Here is a 22,959-nt window from a genome sequence, read left to right as displayed (position 1 = left end):
TTTTTCAGTCTTTGTCCATGTAGTAGCCTTGCTGCTATTATCATTTTAAAAAAATCCTCCATAAATAGTTTCTAATTGGCTGCTCATAAATCCTAATCAGAAAAGTTCTGGTTTCACATGATTATTAATTTTTAAATATTGATCTCAAAAAATTCTTTCAATTTCTTTTTACAGTCCTCCATTACTGATTCCCTTTGTAGCTAAAGTTTGCTTTAGCTTCCCTTTATAAGTTCTAACTCTCCTCTTGTATGTTAAAGATATTGGATTATTGAAAGTCTGGCAGTATCCTCACTTTGTTAATACATGTACCAAGATTTTTAAAATCCAAAATGTTCCTCAACAAGATCTGTACTTTTCAGAGAAATATATTTTTAGTTACAATTTCTATAGACTTAAAGTTATCTATCATTTTTTTAAAAATGCCATCAGTTGTTTTAATGCCTTTCACAGAAAATCTATATTTTTGTGGGCAAACTATGCCATTTCAGTCTCCTAAAAAACACCAATTTCCATATGGCAAATCTATTAGTTTTTCATTGTCCTTTAAAGAATATAGCTTTGTTATCATTTGAAGCATATATCACAATCTTGGTTTATTCAAATTAATTTCAACCCCTACCTATTTACCATAATCATCAGTCAATAGCAGTTTTGATCATAGTTGTGGGTTTATATATAAAACAACTCATTTGCTTACTTGTCCCTGACATAATAAATTGTTCCCTCAAATTTTTATGAATCAAATATTTTTGTCCATTTTTTTACATTTCTGGTAAATCAATTACATCTTGCTTTAACTTTTTAAAATAGTGAAATACTTTTTTGCAAGGTATTTGCCCATTTTATATTCCACATTAAGCATTTAAAATTCTTGTTTACATTGTGAACATAAAAAGTCTATACTTGTAATGCCCATTATAGTAGTCTCTTCCTCAATCTCTTGCTGCATTTGTTACCTAGCTCCTTCCTTTTGAGCCACTTGTATCTCCTCCATTTCCTCTTTAAATTTTTCAAGGAAACATCCTGCTGCTTAAATAGCACTTAGACTTATATACCACTTCACAGTGCTTTACAGCCCTCTCTAAGCGATTTACAGAATCAGCCTATTGCCCCCAACAATCTGGGTCATCATTTTACTGACCTTGGAAGGATGAAAAGCTGAGTCAACCTTGAGCTGATAAGGATCGAACCCCTGCAATCTAAGCACTGTGCCACCACAGCTTAAACTTAAAACTCTTATGTGTTTTAGATTTTTTTCTAACTTATGCAGGAGATCTTCAATTTAAAGAAAAGCATAAGCTACCGGATACATTGCTTCCTGAGTTTTCTATGTCTGTGTAGAGCAAATACATGGGTATTTTATTTACTTATCAAATTTATTTGCTGCCTCATCTTACGGTTCAAGGTGACTCTCAGCATATCTGAAGGAATAAATTTTGAAGGGTATTATGTTATTCCTATTGGTCACTATGTTTCATTTTGTTTTTCAAGTTGCTTTGCACTAATTACCTTATTATTTGTTACAATTTGGCTTTCTTTTGAAGAGATCACTGAAAAAACCTAAAAAAATGCAAGACATTGGGGCGTGAGACAGACATTTATTTCTTCAAATATTGCTTTAACAACATGCCTGAGCTTTTCAACAGAAGGATTCCTGTTCAAATAGATGAACTGTAGTGATCTTCCTGTTATACTGAAAAAGTAAATGTGCTTGTACAAAATCTCAAATCCCGAGTTTCCTGAGAGCTAATTACAAACAAAGGCTTCTCGTAGGAAGCAGTTATTTGTAAAAAAATTTAAAGGATAATACTATTTCTGTGCCTATGTGAAATTTGTGAAACTTCTTATTCAGAAAGCAGAAGCCTTACATTATTCGTGAATATTTATGTTTTAAGCATTTCATTATCTCATGCAGATATTTTAATTTTTAAAAATACCTTGATTTTACATTTTATTGAAAATATTGCTTGCTATTTAATTACTATTACACTCCTATAAGCTGCTCAGGGTGGCACATAAAAATCTCAGTATCAGTAAATCTAGTATCTTTCTGCTGTAACATCAGCATCACTCAGTGAAATATCTAAATACAAATTAATCTCATTTTTATGTAGATAGCAGAATGCTAAGAGACTATTATAGAATGCATTACTAGAATTAACTCTGTCCCTGTAGGAAATTGCTAGGTTGAACCTGAGGAAGGCCTTAAACCCATCATCAGTCTCGAGACCCTTTTGCCCACAAGAGTTCTATGTCCAGCCCACCTTGAATTCTTACCTGCCACCAATATGCTTTGACCATTAGTAGTTCAGATTCATGTAGAGAACATTAGCATACAATACACCTATATTCGTTTGAACTGCCTGAATTCTTGATTTTCTGCGCTTGATAGCCCATTTTATTATAATCTCAGGTAAGTGCAATAATGTTATAATTTATTTGTAAGGGATTACAAATTAGAAGGGGAAAGGAAAGGAGAAGTTAATTTCATCCATTATTTGATTGGTTCAGCAGCATAGTATCAAAATAAGTTTCAGTTAACCAAGTGCTAATCCCAAACTAAATAAATTATCTAGTGGATTACCCTCTTTTTTATTTTTACTTTTGTTACACTATATGTCCTATGGGGGAGAGAGAGGGGGGGAGAGAGAGAGGGAGGGAGGGAGAGAGAGAATGTGTATTTATGTGAAATTATCTCAAACAATTCTACATGAAAAGAATAAAAAATGTGTTCATGAAGTAAATTAGTTAAACATAGGAGGTTTATTTTTGTGCACAGAACATCAGCGTTTCTTCAAAGAAAACAGCAATTCCTAGTTCACTTCTCCTACCTGCTTTAAATTAGTGTTTCAAGAACATTTGTCTTCATTCCTACATTAAAATATTCCATAAACTATTTCAAATATGTAACACAGACCCAGCTGCATCATCTTGTGTTCTTCAAATATTCTAGAAATGTCACTCCAATCCTTATTGGCTATAACATGATTTATGTGTTGATTAAGTTAAACTCTTTGGTTGTCTTAGGATAGTGCCAGCTGTTAGAATAACTACTACAGTTGCTCTTGAAGAATTTGCTTGGTGATTGTTTTGTTGTGTACTGGTACACATTTAAAATATATGCAATAATAGAGGCAATCATTCTTTTAGATATATTTAAGATCCTAATTTTTTACAGTGTAAATCCTCAGAAAAACTCAGAAGTAATAATGCAGAAAAGAAAAATACAATGTATATCAACAAAAGTATAATTTCCAAATAATGGAAGTAATTTCCACTTTATTCTATCCTGATCAATAGATATACTGACTGTTGTGTACAGATGAAGTTAAAGATGGTTATACCAAATGTGATCATTAAAAGTAAAAGAAGAACAAAGAGAACAATCAGTTTACTAGATAAAAATTATACAAAGACCTTGATGGAAATTGGGCATTTCGCCTTCATAAGTAAAGACTGAGATGGGATATGATAGCACTTTTCAAGGATCTGAAAGAATGTGACATAAGGTAAAAACTTGTTTTCCATTGTTCCAGAGTACAGAATATAAACTAACGGTTATAATTTTTAATTGAATGTTAGAAAAACAGTATTTCTGAAAACTGGTAGGCTCTCCTTTGTCAGATGTGCTCAAAGTTAGTCTAGAGAGCCATCTATCAGAAATGATTTAATTTGGATTTCTATCCCAATTTATACAGTTTAGATCACGGGTGTCAAACTCGGCCGGATGCGTCATGCACAGGCCACCCAGGCTCCGCAAAGGCAAGAAACATTGCGATACGTCATGTCACATGACGTGATCGAGTTTGACACCCATGGTTTAGATCATGACTTAATCACATCACTAACCTTGTAAATCACCTTCAGAGGTTTTTTAAGAAACAGCAGGCTAAAAATGATAACATTACTTTTTATAAAAAAAATATTGTTGTTCTCAATCAGTTCCATAAACCAAATACTAAAATTTATCTGCCTAACAGCTATTTGAGAATGAGCAGAAAGAGAAAACAAGACCAGAAGTCGTTTTAACAAGCAATGGCAGTTGCATGATAAGACCCTTAGATAAACAGTATTCATGTATTAAGAAAAAAATGCACTGATTCTGTAGTAGTGGAGAAACTGATAAACCAGACTGTTACCTTATCATTTTTTTCTAGTGAGGAAAGTTCTTGAAATCTGCTGAATGATTTGTGCTGTGTTTGGATGGTTTATTGCACAAAGCCTCGTGATCTCTCAATTGCTTAAAAATGGCTGAGGTGGTCCTTTCCTTTGATCCATCCTGATAGGCCACAAGTGAAACAGATTAAACATGACTAGTGTCATGCAGTGTCAATATGGCACTTCTTTTTCCTGATTTTTCATAAACTTGAAGTGTAAGAAGGAAAGAAAACAGTTCTGGCTTCTGAAATAAACAAGGAAACTATCTGTAGCTTTATTTTGATAGTACATCAGATGAAGGCTGTCAGTGTTCCATCAATTGTGCAGAAGAGAATGCAATTAGGACACAAACTCTATATGATTCACTAGTGTCAGCTCTTCAAGATAGACCAGGCCAGAAAACAGACACTGCAAGAATTCTTTGAAGTCAATTATTGTAGGGTACAATAACAGATCTTGAAAGCTTGCCAGAAAGTACCCCATTTAAATTCTTGGAATTACATGAATTACAGAATTCTCCCATTTGCAAACTAAGATACTATTACAGGGCTTCTTTGTGATCCAGTAATTAATGTTATTGTGAGTTTAGCTGCAGGAAACTGAAAATATCTTTTTTATTTCTCTGATGCAAACTAGTTTCTGCTACCTGTTTTAAGTAAGTTCTTATGTATTATGTAGTTCATATACTATATTATACTATATTAATGCAGTCTTTTCAAGAGTTCTTTAACATCCTCTGTAAATAACTTCTTTCAGATTAGCATTTAAGCTGTCTTATGTGCCTCTGAATAGAAAAGTGAATAAAAATTGAATTATAGGTAATCCTCATATAACAACCAATCATTCAATGACTGTTTAAAGTTATGATGGTGCTGAGCAAAGGAGACTTACCAGTCTTCATATTGCAGCTATCCCGATAGACATGTAATCATCACTCTAGAGTTTAGCAACCAGCCTGCTATTACAACAGTCTAGCATTCCATAATCATGTGATCAACATTTGGGAAGTTCACTGCTGGCTTCCAGCAAAGTCAATAGAGAAACCAGCTCGAAGTCACCAATGGTGATCATGTGATAATGGGATTCATCTAACAATAGCAATTGGGACTGATGGAACTGCCATTGTAAGTCACTACGCTCATGAGATCATGCTTTATGACAGTGTTGCTCAGTGATAATTCTAAATCCCAATTACAATCAGTGAGGACTACCTGTAATAGAAATATGATCCAGATAAAGGTGCCGTAATATATAATTGAAGCAGATCACTACATATTGGCAGCCTGTAGCTGTTATATGCTGACAGTTGACTAGATCTAGAAATTAAGATCTCTTTATTTTTTATAAACGTTTTAGGATCTCTTCTAGTTTCCTAGAGGTCTAATTAACAGAATCTATTAGAAGAAAAATTCCAGTGAGTGCTCTTTGTTCAAATTAAAAATCTATATAAAGACAACTTTAAACTGGTTTGTTTATGTTTATTTCCTTCCATTCATCCTATGTAAAGAGTTTCCTGCTTCTTTTCAGAACGAAGGGGAGTTTACAAGTATTTATTATTTTTAAATGACTTTTGTCTTTTTAACGGTCCTTAAAGATTTTTTGTTGTATTGTTTTTAATTTTTCACATTGCTCAGTCACATTTGTGAGATGACCAGCTATATAAATTTACAAAATAAATTTACTTTGATGTTTGTTAGTTATTTTATCAATGTGAGAAATAAATCACACATATGAGTGGATAACACCATTCACTCATCATATCTGGCTGAAATCAAAAGGAATCTTTTAGGTACTTCAAAGAATAAAGGCAAAAGCTCTGAGGAAGGAAATTGAGATTGTAAAGTTAAATCCAATTATTATGGTTTGTCTGGATAATTCAGTTCTGCACACACAACTTTCAAGATAGAAACATAATAATATCCTCAGATGTCAACATGACACTGTTATGACAGCAATTTGCCACAGTCGTCTTCGAAGAGGTTTTCTGAATTCTTAATTTAGTGTATAGGCCTAGCATTCATTGATGGTCTCTGATCCAAATACTAATTAACTCAATCCTGTTTAGTTTTTTTTTTTCAACTGATGAGATCTTGCACTTTTTTAGTTCCGTTTCGCTGTCCTATACAATCTTGCATTACAAAAATATTCTCCTTCTTCAATGTATATGTAATTGTATGGAGAGCAAAGCTTTTCCCCTGTTCTATCTCTACAGAAAATCCTATATATATTTCATTTATCCTATCTTTAAGACATTTCTGAGAGAGATCATAAATTCTATTTGTCCTTTCTCCTGACTGACCACATTTCAGAAATACACTTCTGAGCTGCCCAATTCTGCAATGTGTATCTACTATTCATTTCTCCTTGGGTCTGAAAAATGTACAGTGGGGGCAAAAAAGTATTTAGTTGGCCACCAATTGTGCAAGTTCTCCCACTTAAAAAGATGAGAGGCCTGTAATTGTCATCATAGGTAGACCTCAACTATCAGAGACAAAATGAGAAAACAAATCCAGACAATCACATTGTCTGATTTGGAAAGAATTTATTTGCAAATTATGGTGGAAAATAAGTATTTGGTCAATATCAAAAGTTCATCTCAATATTTTGTTATACATCCTTTGTTGCCAATGAAAGAAGTCAAACGTTTTCTGTAAGTCTTCACAAGGTTGGCACACACTGTTGCGGGTATGTTGGCCCATTCCTCCATGCAGATCTCCTCTAAAGCAGTGATGTTTTGGGGCTGTCGCTGGGCAACACGGACTTTCAACTCCCTCCAAAGGTTTTCTACGGGGTTGAGATCTGGAGACTAGCTAGGCCACTCCAGGACCTTGAAATGCTTCTTACAAAGCCACTCCTTCATTGCCCGGGCGGTGTGTTTGGGATCATTGTCATGCTGAAAGACCCAGCCACGTTTCATCTTCAATGTCCTTGCTGATGGCAGGAGATTGGCACTCAAAATCTCACAATACATGGCCCCATTCATTCTTTCCTGTACACGGATCAGTTGTCCTGGTCCCTTTGCAGAGAAACAGCCCCAAAGCATGATGTTGCCATCCCCATGCTTCACAGTAGGTATGGTGTTCTTTGGATGCAACTCAGCATTCTCTCTCCTCCAAACACAACGAGTTGTGTTTCTACCAAACAGTTCTACTTTTGTTTCATCTGACCATAGGATATTCTCCCAATCCTCTTCTGGATCATCCAAATGCTCTCTAGCAAACTTCAGACGGGCCCGGATATATACTGGCTTAAGCAGGGGGACACGTCTGGCACTGCAGGATCTGAGCCCCTGGCAGCATAGTGTGTTACTGATGGTTGCCTTTGTTACGTTGGTCCCAGCTCTCTGCAGGTCATTCACTAGGTCCCCTCGTGTGGTTCTTGGATTTTTGCTCACCGTTCTTGTGATCATGTTGACCCCACGGGGTGAGATCTTGTGTGGAGCCCCAGATCGAGGGAGATTATCAGTGGTCTTGTATGTCTTCCATTTTCTAATTATTGCTCCCACAGTTGATTTCTTCACACCAAGCTGCTTGCCTATTGCAGATTCAGTCTTCCCAGCCTGGTGCAGGTCTACAATTTTGTTTCTGGTGTCCTTCAACAGCTCTTTGGTCTTCATCATAGTGGAGTTTGGAGTGTGACTGTTTGAGGTTGTGGACAGGTGTCTTTTATACTGATAACAAGTTCAAACAGGTGCCATTAATACAGGTAAAGAGTGGAGGACAGAGGAGCCTCTTAAAGAAGAAGTTACAGGTCTGTGAGAGCCAGAAATCTTGCTTGTTTGTAGGTGACCACATACTTATTTTCCACCATAATTTGCGAATAAATTCTTTCCAAATCAGAAAATGTGATTGTCTGGATTTGTTTTCTCATTTTGTCTCTCATAGTTGAGGTCTACCTATGATGACAATTACAGGCCTCTCTCATCTTTTTAAGTGGGAGAACTTGCACAATTGGTGGCTGACTAAATACTTTTTTGCCCCATTGTATATTAATTTTAAATGTTATCTATTTTCATTTTTAACTATTTTATTTCTTTCTATGGCCATAATAAAATTTTGATTTGATAGTCCACTAAGTGCTGGAGACCTTTTCTATTATCTTTATAATATTATTATAAATTATATTATAATTAATATTATAATATAGCTTTATAATATTTGTGATACTTACGTATCATACAATCCTTCAAGCATCAAGTTCTCTAATGGACGCCTTTCACAAATCAATTTAAGTGAGAGTGATTCCCACAAGTACTTCATACCTTTTCAACTTTGTTTACACTAGCTGCCATACAGACCTAAAGCCTACACTATTAGGATTCAGGAACATCTGGATGAACATCTGTACATGCAAATAATTTCAGTGACAACAGAGTGAATAAGGGGGCAATGCTATTGTTCATTTAGTAATAATAATACTGATATACTTCCCAATGAATGTGGGTGGTTCACAACCTCAAGATAATTACAATAGAATGGATTTTTACAAAATATAAAACAAGATAAGAATAACAGAACAGATGGAATGAAGGGAAAGATCTCACTCTCCCTTACCAAAGGCCTGAGTAACAGCCAGGTCTTCATGACTCTTCTAAACAACAGCTGAGTGGGGTCTATCTGGATCTTAAGAGAAACCTCATTCCAGAGGGCAGGCACTGCTACAGAAGGCACATTTCCTGGTTCTTGGTAGACAACATTGTTTAATTAAAGAAACCCAGAAGATGCTAATTCTACAAGACCAAAGTGGTTGGGCAGATACTATAAAAGAAAGGTGGTCCTTCAATTAATCAGGCCCTATGTCAGTGATGACGAACCTTTTAGAGACTGAGTGCCCAAACTGCAACCCAAAACCTACTTATGCATCATCGAGTGCCGGGTGAGTATGGCCCATTGGCTGGGTGTGGCTGCAGGGGTAACAGCAGACTGGGTGGGACTAAAAAGTTCAATGAATCAATTCCCACTTTGCAAGATCTTTTTTTTCCCGTGAGAAGTTGAAATTGACTTATTGAACCTTTTTTTTTTTTTTGCACACGGCAGCAGAGGCCTAAAGCGAAAAGTTTTTATAAAACTCAGCTGAAGGCCTAGGACTGGGGCGACAGCGTGTGTGCCCATAGAAAGGGCTCTGAGTGCTACCTCTGGCACCCGTGCCATAGGTTTTCCACCATTGCCCTATGTCATGTATGGCTTTACAAATAAGAACTGCCAAACCCAGAAGCAAACTGGCAACCAGTACAGCTTGCAAAGTAAAAATGCTATATGGGCATATCAAGGCATGTTCACCACAGCTCCCACTGTTGCATTTTGAACTGTTTGAAGCTTCTGTATTGCCTCTTTCCAGGCAGCTGAAAATGATGAATCTCTCTCTCTAGTCAAGAAGAATAGTTTTTACTTCTCTAATAGATAGTGCTTCATTCTTTCAAATATTATAAGCAAAGTGTTTGAGTAAAGGTTAATTAATTAAAAATAATTAATTAAAAAATTAAAACACTTTTTAAACAATTTCAAATAGACCATTGTAAGAGTTATAATGCTAGCAAGAATACATTTAAATTAAAAATGCAAAGCTTAAATATTCAACAACAGAATTACATTTGTCTTCAAGTGTCCTTGTTATTCATTCCCAACTTAATAGCAATAACACTTACACTTATATACAGATCCATGTAAGCTTTACAGCTCTAAGCGATTTACAAAGTCAGCATATTGCCCCCAACAATCTGGATCTTCATTTTACTAACTTGGGAAGGATGGAAGGCTGAATCAACCCTGAGCCGGTGAAGATCAAACTCCTGGCACTGAGCTGGATTAGCCTGCAATACTGCATTCTATGCCACCATGGTTCCAATTAAGTAAATATATTCATCTCTCTTCAATGAAGATAGATATATTAAGCAGAAATGAAAGATTTGTTCAACATTTACATAAACACTTTGTAAGTACCCTTTAGGATTTTCATCAGCATCACAATTTTCATAATAGCTTTCAAGGAGAAAGGACCACTCACACAATCTTTGAACAGAGTAGTGTCTTCCTCTTTCCCTGTAAATTCTTATTGATTCTTTCTAGTAATCCCTATTCACTTTATACAAGTATAAGAGACTTGCAAGGAATACACATAGTTTTCCTTCACTCTTTTGCCATTTTAAGTAGAACTTCAGATATTTAAGTGTCTGTTTAGGTTTCAAAATGTTAAATACAGTACTGCAAAACGGTGTTGTGGTTAAGGTTCTAGACGGAGAAGACTATGATTCAGATTTACCCTTTCATATGGAAGCTGACTAAATGACTTGGGGCCAGACACTTTCTTTCAATATATTTCATGGAATTCTTGTTTAAAAAAAAATGGAAGGGAAGACTTTGTACATGACCTTCATCTCCAGGAAAAAAAGTGCAATAAATCTATCAAACTCTACAGAGCCAAATAACACAAGACAAGTACAAGAAAATAGAAAGAACAAATTGCGTATTAAATAACCTATTAGCTGTAAGCTTGTAAAATTTATAAGGATATTGAAAATACACAATTATAGAAAATAGTCAATATAGTCCAAATTCATTGCTTTATTTTTTACACTCAAGTGCCTTGGCTGGTTCTATAATGAATTTTAAATATTATCTGGGATGCCAAAAAAGTCAACTTTGACACATATACCCAAATACAAATTAATCATTACAGGAAGCACTTGCCTTAAAGCGGTGGCAACTTGCAAAGGCATTACAGTCTCAGTCCTTATAGAGTAATGTAAATAGAAAAATCTTTGCTCCAAAAATATTTATTACGTAGATAATGAGTCAAATGCTTTTTACAGGAGAAAATTTAAGTAATTCTTATCAATTTATTTGGATGATCTCTTCAAAAATTCAAACATCAGGACAAATATTACATTAAAATGTAATTTCATTTTATTATATTGTTAGTCAAAATATAAAAAAGAATTATCTATAATTTGTTACTAATAATTTTCATTTAGTGTTATGACAATACTGAAAAAAATAGGACTTGCAACCAGTCCTCAAACAGTGCCTTGCAAGAGAACCAGGTGATCAGTGCCAGGCTCTTCTCAGAAGCTCTCAAGCCATGATGTGGCAAAATGTCCCAGAGCTTCTCGCTGCATTGCAGTTCTGAGACTACCTGTGCAGCACTGTTCAGGGGCCTCTTGGTATGCTGTGCCATGGGGTTTGAGATTGCACACCTCAGTGGTAGTGATAAGCCCAGGAGAAGAAAGAAAGAACACAACAATTATGCCGAGTAGGAAAGTCCACTGGGGGCCGCAGCGGGAGAATACAACAGGTTTTTTTTATTCTGTGTGGGTGGCCAAAAGGGCAGAGATGGAGAGGAGACAGACTGATAGGGGGAGATGCAGGGGAGGCAATCAGTTGCCTTGGAAGAACAGAGGCTTGAGGATAGAACAGGGGTAGGCAACCTTCGCTCTTTTATGACTCGTGGACTTCAACTCCCAGAATTCCTGAGCCAGCATAAAAGTCATAAAAGAGCTAAGGTTGCCTACCCCTGGGATAGAAGAACCAAGTGGCAATTGCTTGGATCAAGATCAGACCTTGCCTAACAATTGCAGGATTCATTTAACAATGTAACTGGTGGTACTGCTATTGGAAAGCAGGGTGGTCACAAACATCTAACAACCACTTCATTTACTGATGGAGTTACCAGTCCCAATTAAGGTTGCAAAGTGAAGACTGTATGTACTCCATATTTTAAAACTTATGGCACAATTGAGATCAGAATTTCAGATATTAAGCAAGGCCATTGTTAAGTGAGTCAAGCCCAATTTTATGATTCTTTCTGGCCATGGTTGTTAAGTGAATTATGCGGTTGTGAATCTGGCTTCCCCTCTTGACATTGCTTGTCAGAAGCCAGCCAAAGGTCACAAATGGCAATCACATGATCCTGGGACACTGCAATGGTTATAAATATGCTGGTTGCCAAGCAGCTGAATTTTGAACACATGCCCATGGAGATATCATGACAGTCATTAAGTATGAGGAATAATAGTAAGCCACTCTTTCAGTGCTATTATAACTTTGAATGGTTGTAAGTTAAGAACTACCTGTACTTTTTGAAAAATATCAAGAATACGAAAAACAGTACAAATGTTATTTATACTGGAGCATCACTGAATGTTATATGAAGGCATCTAACTGCACCCTCTAGTGTTCACAGTTTAAAATGGCGTTTTAATAAGTTTAGAAAATATACAGTCACCTATTATGAAGTTATTTAGTAATGTTTTATTGCCTTGTCAATTCATGTTTTTAAATCTTCTTTCTTGAAAACTGCCTTGAGTTGTTAGTCAACTGAGTGGCCCTATAAATCAAACAAATAAATGAAAGGCTACTGTGCATCAACATCCCAACAGAAGGAAAATGTTGGCTGTGTTGCTAAACTAAACTACATGATGCTGACAATGGCTTGTGTGCAAAGGCAGTACACTGTACTAAAGTCAAATAACGAGGAAATAAAATTTGGGTTCAAAAACCCAAGCCAACTGCAAAACCAAATTAGCTTTGTAAACATATGTAGGAGGAGGCAAGACTATTCCACGTTCTATCTCGATTGACTAAAAAAAGTTGGTAGTCCTCGACTTACTGTACAATCACAATTGGGATCAGAACTGCGGTAATAAGTCAAGTCAAAGAGAAATGTCACGTGACTGTACTGAATTACTATGGCAACCCCAGTTCTTCCTGTTGCGGTTAATCGAGAATCACAGGTCTTTAAGAAAATACCCCGCCCAATCCAAGCCATTCCCAGCTTGATCTCTATCAGCTTTGAAGTTCATTAAGATAAGAGACAGCCTCCAATTCCCCCCACCCACCTAACTTGCTCCCTGCTATGCCATTTTGGCCACCCAGTTTTGCAGGGTGTCAAGCAGTCCGAGAACCACACAACTCTCGGCTGTTTGTCACATTCTGGGAAGCTTTCAGTCCCTAGCAAGTGTCAGAATTTCTCTCCCCATCCTGCCTCAGCAAGTGGCAGCATGCATGACCTTGCCAGCAAGCGCCAGCATTTGCTAGCAAGCCCAGCATTCCCAAGGAGCAGTTTCGTGTATTGTGATGCCTTTAAGCTGCTTTCTGCAGGGTTTTTTTCTTTTATGCCATGTCAAGCCAGCCCCATACGGCCCAGCAGGCAGGTCAGGCAGGCCTTATCATGAGTGGGACTAAAAAGACCGTGGTGAATGTCAGGGAGGGCAATGGAATACAGGATGGCAGGGGGACAAAAGGGCACAGATGGAAAGGCAGGCAGGGTGAGTTGCAGCACCCTGGTGGTCTAAAAGCAGACAGGGTGCCAAACACCCGGATTTTGATCACTTGAGGGTGTGAATGTGGAGGTGATGCAATAGCCGTAACTTTGGGCACATTATAAGTATCATCATTCAATGCCGTCATAACCTCAGTCATTGAACAAATGGTCATAAATCGAGGACTGCCTGTACAGATTTTTTTTTCCACTTCACATCTTAATATAAGGGACTACCTTTCTGTTGTTACTTACACTGTAGATCCTTGTTTCACCTTCACAGCATTTGAAATAGTATTTTTGTTCCAATAACAGGCTTCAAATTAATTATAGTAACTCACAGCCTGTCTCCCTGACATCTTACCTGTTTGTACTTGGAATGAAATTTTGTGGAACAATTAATCCACAAACAGACCATCTTCACAGATATGCTAAACTACATCTGGCAGTACTACTAAAAGCTACCTACTTATCTGACCATGGCGTGCATAAGCACAAACCACAGCAACCTTTGTGATGGCTAGCTAACATACTCTATTTTTTACTTGATTCTTTTAACTCAGGCATGTCGTAACGTCACGTGATGTCGCGCAACATATCGGGCCGGTTTTGCCATTGCCGGCAATGGCGTGGGCACGGCTTCCACGTGACGCGTCCAGCCTGCGGGATGGCAGTTTGACACCCCTATTTTAACTTGTAAATATCTCAAATTAAAAATGAAAAACTTCAATGACATTGGCAGACCTGGGAATAGCAGACTCTAGAATTGGAACAATTCCTTTTTGTACTCCCTCTTTTTTATGGCAAAGAATAGAAAGAAAGGTAATCACAGCTATATTCTATGTCAAGGATCAGCAACACGAATCACACTTTATATTTTTGGGGTGGATATAATAATACAAAGTGAATAGAACATATTTTTAAATAGCAATTGTTTTTGAAAGGCAGTCTTTCTTACAGATTTTTTTTCTTGCTTTTTAAAGCTATGTTAAGCCTATTTTTGGAATTATATTAGTTTTTTTGGGTACTTCTAATCTCAGAATGGCAGGGAAATATAATACCAGTTTTAACAACTCTGGTGAAAGGCTTATCTAGAATAGGGCTTTTCAACCAGTGGTAGGCGTACCACTAGTGGTACGTGACCACCTGGCTGGTGGTACATGGCGTCGCCTTCCTTCCCCCCACCGCCCCCGTGGCATTGTCTTCCTCCCCCCTCCTTCACAGCTCACTTGGTTGTTGAAATTGAAAACAAGCTGCTTGGTGACGGCTGCAGGAGCCCTACTGAGGGCGCACGAAGAGTGCAGGCGCATAGCAAGGCCCCGCCCTCCCCAGGGACTCCTTGTGCAGGATCCGTGTCGCCTTTCCCCCCTCTTCTTACTTCAGAAGTGCAAGCCTGAAGGGAACAGATCCATCCACTTGCAGGTAGGTGTTTGAGACCTCTCGCGTTGCGGCCCTGAGGGTCAACCTCACAACCACCCCTCCTTCTTCCCCCCCTCTCTGTTGCGGCCTCACTTGCGCCCAGGTACCCCGCCCCTGTGAAGTGCAGCCAGGAAGTCCCTTTCCCGGGGAGCCGCGCGATCCTGGTTCTACTGTAGGCCCCGCTGGCCGGGAAGGCGCACCGGAGTCCCGGGTGCCGGTAAGGCGATTGGCCTACTCCTCTTCCATCGCCCGCTCTGCCCGGCTCGAGCCTGGTTGGAGCAGCATTGGTACTCCAAAGATGGCTGCTTCAAGGTCACACAGGAAGCCCTCGGCCGCTCCCCTCCCCTCCACACCTCCAAACTGATCCCCGATTGGAGAGAGAGAGAAAGAGAGGAGGTAGAGAGGGAGGGAAAGAAAGAGAGAGGGAGAGAGAAAGAGATGAAAAGAGAAAGAGAGAGAGGAGAAAGAGGGAGAAAAAAAGAAAGAAAGAAAGAGAGAGAGAGAGAGAGAGAGAGAGAAAGAAAGAAAGAAAAAAGAAAGAAAGAAAGAAAGAAAGAGGTGGAAAGAGGGAGAGAAAGGAGGGAGAAATAGAGAGGGAGGGAGAGAGAAAGAGAGGGAGAGAGAAAGAAAGAGGGAGAGAGAGAGAAAGGGAGAGAGAAATAGAGAGGAAGAGAAAGTGAAAGAGAAAGAGAGAAATAGAGAGAAAAAAAGGAGAGAGAGGAAGGGAGAGTTAGAAAGAGAGAAAGAAAAAGGGAGAGAGAGAAATAGAGAGAGGGAGAGAAAGAGGGAGAAAGAAACAGAGAGAGGAAGAGAGGGAAAGAGAGGGAGAGAGAAAGGGAGGGAGAAAGAGGGAGAGGGAGAGAGAAAGGGAAAGAAAGAGGGAGAGAGAGATTAAATTAGTAACATGGTTGCTAAGTGAATCTGGTTTCCCCACTAACTTTGCTTGTCAGAAGGTTGCAAAAGGTGATCACATGACCCTGGAACAATGTGACCATCATAAATATGAATCGGTTGCAACTTCCAGTTCTGGTTCACAGCGTCTCTAGTCGCACGGGGAGACTCGTCTCATCGGCTAGCCTTCCCTCCGCCGGTAGACCCTTATGCGGGTCAAAAGTCGTCCTGGAGGGTGCGACTTCTGTTGAGGAAACTCTGCTCAGCTGATGAGGAGCGGTGGCTCCTTCAGCTGTCTGAGCTATCTCTGAGGGCCGACGGAGAAGATCGGACAGTAAAATGCTTCAAACCGCAAGTCAAAGAATATCTAAACTGTAAGAACCCCCGTGGTGAATCCGAGTGAGATTTTTCTTTGCTATTCTCTCTGTTTTATTTTGTTTTTGGTACCTGAAAGAGCCTTATTGGAATTATTTCCCTGGCTTGAAAAGGCAGCTTCTACATTCTTTGGGAAGAAAGGTGTTCTATAAAAATAGAACAAAAATTTAAAGACTATATTTTACTTCTATATTGTTTGGGGTACAGAAAAAAATTTTTTTTTCTTTTCCTCTCTTTCTAAAAACTGTACTATCATCCTATGCTGGAAGATTATTTCTTTTTCACATTATACTTTAAAAGATAGAAAAAAGGAAATGGTGTCTGGAAAATACCTTTTTTAATTTACTAAGGACATCTAGTGGCGAAAAGTTAATACTGCAGCTTCTGGTTACTTGGTTTGAAGATGGAACAGACCTGACCTTCAAAATACTTTTGAAGAGAAAAGATAAGCTGTGTAGCTGTGGGAACTGTGGGGGTGGATATTGCCTAAATTATATCAAATATAGCCTCCACAAAAAAGAAAAAAAGAGACTTTTTTAATCACTATCAAAATGGAGAAACCTCAGTCACAATTAAACTGTACAATTATATTGGAAAAGATCTATGAGGCTACTGCAGAAATATGTGCTACAATGAAAAAGTTTACTACAGAACTAAGATCCAGAAATTTCACTTCAATTGTTCAAATGGATGTCCAGGCTACATCTGACTATGCTATAAATCAAAACATACTACAAGAGGAATCAACAGAGATAAAAGAGGAACTTATTCTATCTTATAAACTTCCATGTGCAACTTAGAGGAACAGAAGAAGCAAAGACTGAGATTTCAAACTACAAAGCAACGATGCTTCAAGGAGGAGAGAAATAGATGTCTAATGCAGAGGATGGGATTTCTATCCTTTCAAAAGCTACTGCAAGCAACAAAAATAGATCTACTGGCTGAAAAGGAAGCGTCTTTATGGAAACCTGCCTGGCACAGAAAAAAAGCCAGAATTAGACTGAAAGAGAAATTTAAATTTGTGTAATGGATTAAAAGGCAATGTTGGATTTATGGATTGTTTTAAGGATTATGATTTAGAGTTAGAAGCAAGAAAAAATATAAATATATGCTGTATATATATGAGGGTGATTTTTAGAATAGATATTTTAAATAGATTAAGAATGTACTTTTTGGAATAATAGATCTATTTTGATGAAAATTATGTATTGGAATTGAAAAAATGTTGATTTTTTTAGATTGGGATGGTTTTAATAATTAATGGAGTGTTTTAAATCAGTTGTTAGATGATCTTTTTGTACAATAACAGATGTGATAAGGTATGATAATCAATTGTATGAAATTTGAAGTTTGTGTAATAAATTAAACTGAATTAAGGTTTAACATTATTTTTTAACTAAGATAGCTATTGTGTAGTGGAAGAAGAAATAAATGAGATTGGTGATAAAAGGAGGGATGAGAGAGATTAAGAACTAGAATACATCTGGAAGGGATACCTGAACTGATAACTTGTTGATTTAAAGTTAAATTTGATTATGGTAACTGTAAACTGATAAAGTTTTAAAACAGGTTTAGTAGTAATAGAAATTTAATTTAGAAATGGAATATTTAAAACATATTGTGTTATTTGAGAGAAATAGAGAGGGGACAGTGAATGTATTAAGTTGAGTTGTTTATTTATGTTTTTACTTTTGAATGTCTGATTACCCAAACACCATGGTGTGTCCTGAGTACTTTTTCTTAAAAATTAAAAAAACAATAAAATATCTTTTAAAAAAATAAATATGAATGGTTGCCAAGCATCGAAATGTAAATCACATGACCCTGGGGATGCTTCAACAGTTATAAGTGTGAAAAATGATCATAAATCACTTTTTTCATTGCCGTTGTAACTTTGAACACTCACTAAGCAAACTGTTGTAAGTCAAGGACTACCTGTACTTTATCACTTTTTTCCATTTTTTTTTTTTTTTGGTCAAGTTTTTGACACCTCGCTAGGTGACTGGTGGTACTTGAATGTTTTCATATTCTAAAAGTGGTACAATCGGTGAAAAGGTTGAAAAGCCCTGATCTAGAAGACCATATCCCATATATATGGGTTTGCACTGTGTTTTAAGTGAGTTCATTCACGATAGCAATGATTACAAATTACAATTAAGGCATTTCTTCTTGAACAGTTTAAACCATGGTTCATATTCAGGTGTCATGCTAGATTTAGCCACATTACGGCTTAGCAAGTCATGCAAGCAAAATCACAGTTAATTTAATTCCTAATTTCTAATATATTAAAAGCAGAAATATTAAAATGGAAAACATTTTCTTAACCAAACATCAGAACATCAGAAAAAGTATGTTTTATTATTCAACCAGGTTTTGACAGCCTATTGCACCAGTACTTTGCAAATACAGATTTATAAACAAAAGTTAAAAGTTAAAATATTTTCCTGCAAAATCTGAAGCTTCAGAAATTCTGAGAATAAGCCTATTTAGAGCTACAAAAAATTAATTCAGAAATTAGAGAAAGAAAAATGTTTTGAAGTAAATCTTAGCATAGATTTTAAGAAAGCAAAAACAGAAATAGTAATGCTATTTTTATTTAGTTAGATATTTTCTTTCAAAGAAAAATATTTGAACAGTGCTACAAATAGTTGATAGTAAACAGAATATATTCATCTTGGGAACTTTACTCTCTACATTCTAAAACTGTACTTATTAGTATTTAAAGTTACTCACCTTAGATTTAATATAGAATGGCGATGACTGCTGATGTATTGTTAAGTCCATATTACCATTTGAATTTATGATATTATTACAATTAGTTTGCTCATCTCTGCTGCTTTCATCAGACTGATCAAAATCATCACTATCTTGATCCATTTCTTCTTCCTCCTCCATGTCCTCCTCTTCCTCTGGTATGCCAGTATGTTCATCTTCTTCCTCCTCTTCTTGGTTGCCAGAATATTCTTCATCTACTTCAATAAATCTGTTGTTGTTTTCTTCCAATTGAGATTCATTTCTATGACACAGTCCAGGTTGGCTTTCACCAGTTTCCCCATTTCTTGCAACAACTTCATCTTGTTGTCGTAACTGTTGTTCCTCCTCCACAACTCGATTCATTTGCTCTTCATCCACTTGGCTTGATGTATTACCTCGAATAGAACCACCAGTTCGTCGTCTCTTGCTGCCAACAGATATGAGTTCCTGATTCATTTCCAAAAGCCAGTTTGCTACTTCTTGGACCTTCCCTAAACTATCTGAAGATGCAAAAGTTTTTACATTCTGAGAAGAGAAAAAGAAGAGAATTGTCACAATTATAACTTTATTATACTCTTAATTATATCGATTTAGATATTAAGAATATCTCTTAACACAGAATACTTCTGATGTAACATATCAACTTAATTTTATATTGCAATGAACTTATTGCAAATAAAATCTTGTTTCTATGCATTTTAATAGTCTGTTTTATATGCTAAATTAAATCTAAGTGGTATAAGAGGAAATATTAAGAACAAAACACTATATGCCCACAGTAATACAGTAAGAATCTTATAGACTATTGCATTTAAATTTGACACTGATGGTAGTGTCAGCTATAATGAAAATATTTTAAATAACGATATCTAATCTTAGTAATTGACTCCAATCCTAATTTTTCAAAAATATTTAAGAACTGAGGTGGTTTGAAAATCAAAATGCACATTAAATAGTTTTAAAGCCACTTGTCATCAGTTTGATTGTATACCATTTTGTTTATGTTTAGCATACAGTATAAACAAACACTATTCTGTATATAAAAATATAAATGACAAACATTGATAATTCCCAATGAACTTTTTAAAATTTTATCCTTTTATACAAAGCAAATGAAAAGGCATATATGTACTATTAAAATATTTTAAGTTGTAAATTAATATTCATTCTAAATTTAAACTAAATCTTCAGGCCAAAGGAGTAATTTCCAATAATCTTCAGAAATATGAGACCATATTTTTAATCTTTAATGCCTTTTTGCTTTACTGACTGTAGAAATAACATTTGTAGACCTAGAAAAAACAAGATTATGGAATACTAATTTATATTAAGTGGTAATAAAGAACTAGTTATTGACATTTTAATTGGCTAAGTATATAATATTAGCATAAAACTGGATGAAAATATGACAAAGACTCGAACAAATATTGGAATTCAATTCCTCCAGTTAAACTAAACTGTTTTAGAAATCCCATGGTGCATTTAGGGAGTCTTAATCAAGAAATCAAAGCCAAAGAATCTTTGATTACACAAAAGTGCTATTTGGTTCTTTAAAGTCTGACAAAAACAAAAACAAAAAAAACTCCACAGCACAATATGATAATACATCAACGATATAATACTGAAAAGCCAAGTAATTTAATTTGTTAACAGGAGATACAGCATCAATTGATCCACTGTAATACACTTTTATTCACTGAATTTCTCTTACGTATGGTATGATATGGAATCTGGTTTCAAACCAGATTAAAAATGAGAAACAAATCATATCAGATGCACTTGCACATTACTCCACTAGGGGGCAGCTCTTTCTGCTTATTAAAATAACTGACAGATTATTTTAAAGCATAGTATATAACTGAAATCATCAGGTAAGAAATCCCCACAGCAGCTCTTTAATGTGTCATTTTAAAATACACCTTTTATTCTAATGGCAACTAAATAAGGAGTATAAAAATCTCATAAGTATCTATACGAAATCTTTCTATAAATTTGTTTCCATAAATGTTAAATTTGTCTTAGAGTGCCTAATTCTCAGATTGTCTTAATTTCATTAATAACTATTTATTCATGAATATCATGAAATAAAGTTTCAGCAGCTTAAATCATAGGATGTTGTGCTGGAGTGAAGATTATTAACAAAAAATAATTGTTGGACTACCTAAAATTAGAATACAAAGAAAGTCCAAATACAAAGTTACTAGGACATAGAATTATAATTATCTCACAAGTCCAGATTGCTAATTTTCTTTATATTCAATTTGATATCTTGGCTAAATTTGGAACATATATTTTCTATATTTCTCGGAAAAAAGGCTTCAAATTTAAAGACACCTCGATCTTTCTTCCAGTCTCCTAATTAGAGCTACTTAAAATTAGTTTTGCAATTAAGAGACCAGGAAAACCCAGGTTAAACTTGTGCTTGGCTATGAAACATTCTGTGATTTGGGGTAATCATTCAGTCTCAACCCAGTTAATACATGAAATTATGGTTGACATGAATGGGAGAAGAGATGCTTGCATACCACCTTAAGCTCTGAAAAAAGTGATTACAGTAATTACATTATGAATTGTTTTACAGAGTCTTGAATTTGATGGCAAGATAAAGAAAACAGAAGTTCATAACTGTTTCCTAGATTGCATGGGGAGGATTCTTAAGCATTGCTTCCTGAGAGGCATACACAGAATGAATAGGATCTAAATAGAAGTAGACAGTTCTGTACCTAGTCAGGTGCCAAGCTATGTAGATCTTCAAAGATCAAAACTGTTTCTAGAAGTTTATTGCACATGGAAATTATAAAAACTACCTCCCAAGTCTTAAAGTGCAACAGTGGATGTCCTTCAGTTAAAGAGAGTAGAGATTAATGAATACAGAATTCCCAGTTTCATCTACTGTCAACCCACAATTCATGTGCATCTTTATGGAAAAGCAGCAGTTTGTCCTTCTCATCCAACAGATCATAGACTTACTGTCATTAGCTATATTTTTATATTCCATAAGAATGGTTGGAATAATTCATACTTTCTCAAGCATTTGCTTCATTTTTACTCTGAATGGGGAAGAGGCAAAGCACTCTAAAGTCTGAAGGATTGTTTAAAGCAGGAGTGTCAAACTCGCAACGTCACATGACATGTCGCAACATATCACGACTTTTTTGCCATTGCCGGCAATAGAGTGGGCACAGTTTCGCTATGATGCATCTGGCCCACGGGCCGCCAGTTTGACACCCCTGGTTTAAAGAACGTTTCTCCTAACAAAAAGACTTGAGGTCAAGTTATCCGATTAGTAACCCCTTCCAGATTTATCAAACCTATAGTCTTTGACAAAGCTTCTTCTTCAGGTCCCATATCAAATAAGAAAAATATTTGTAATTATGGGTTTTTTGTCCTAGATTTCTGACTATTAAAACAATTCATTCTCAAAAGCGTAACTATTTCTACATCTCAACTCTATTTATTTTGATGCTCACTTTATTTTGACCTTACATAATTTTTTTTACCTCTTAGTTTTATTACTCACTTTTATTGTTCCATTTTTGAAGTATAAACCTTTATTTAAAAATAATTATGCTATTATATCACAAATTCTTAAGTAGTGAATTTCATATATTATTCATTGTGTACAATTCCCTTCAGCAAAGACTTCACTACCAAAAAATATTATAAAATAAAGTTTTCTCATAATAGTTCTATTTTGAAGTTGTTATATCAGAGAACTATTTTTACTTTTATTCTCTATTGTTCTATTTTTACCTCTACTTTATTTACAGTTCTATCTCTAATTATAGTTCTAATCTAGCCACTTACTTTTATTGTTCTATATTCTAACTTCATCCTTTATTTTATGATTCTGGAGTTAAATAGATTCACATTCTTGAATCTTCTTTATCTATTTTCCTTTCAATTGTGTCTGGGCTATTCCTTTCTGAGTCTGTGATTCCCCACCCACTCTGTCCCATGGCTCATTTATTTGATCTCAGTAGGGGAGAGTCTGTATTAACTCTGGCTTCTTACCTCCTTCTTCAAGGCTGCAGCTGCTGTCAGGTACTTAGCCTTCCTGACACTATAAGTTGTAGTTTTCACTCTGGATCATCTCCTATAAAATTC

At 36.1% G+C, this 22,959-nt stretch overlaps 1 protein-coding gene across 3 annotated transcripts in view; it reads right to left on the bottom strand.

Annotated features, from left to right (window-relative positions):
• FBXW7 (F-box and WD repeat domain containing 7) overlaps positions 1 to 22,959 on the bottom strand; it is a 133,336-nt gene that overhangs the window by 70,419 nt on the left and 39,958 nt on the right. For all 3 annotated transcript variants that reach the window (XM_039365577.1, XM_039365575.1, XM_039365574.1), the window contains exon 2: positions 18,832 to 19,377. In XM_039365577.1, coding sequence (XP_039221511.1) covers positions 18,832 to 19,308 — 477 coding nt within the window. In that variant the 5' untranslated portion in view covers positions 19,309 to 19,377. The remainder of the gene's footprint in view (positions 1 to 18,831; positions 19,378 to 22,959) is intronic.

Source organism: Crotalus tigris, unplaced genomic scaffold (assembly GCF_016545835.1).
Source record: "Crotalus tigris isolate CLP2741 ecotype Arizona unplaced genomic scaffold, ASM1654583v1 scf7180000020129.766959, whole genome shotgun sequence".
Taxonomy (NCBI): Eukaryota; Metazoa; Chordata; class Lepidosauria; order Squamata; family Viperidae; genus Crotalus; species Crotalus tigris.
Note: the sequence above shows the minus strand (reverse complement) of the source record. Positions and strands in the feature narration are given on the sequence as shown.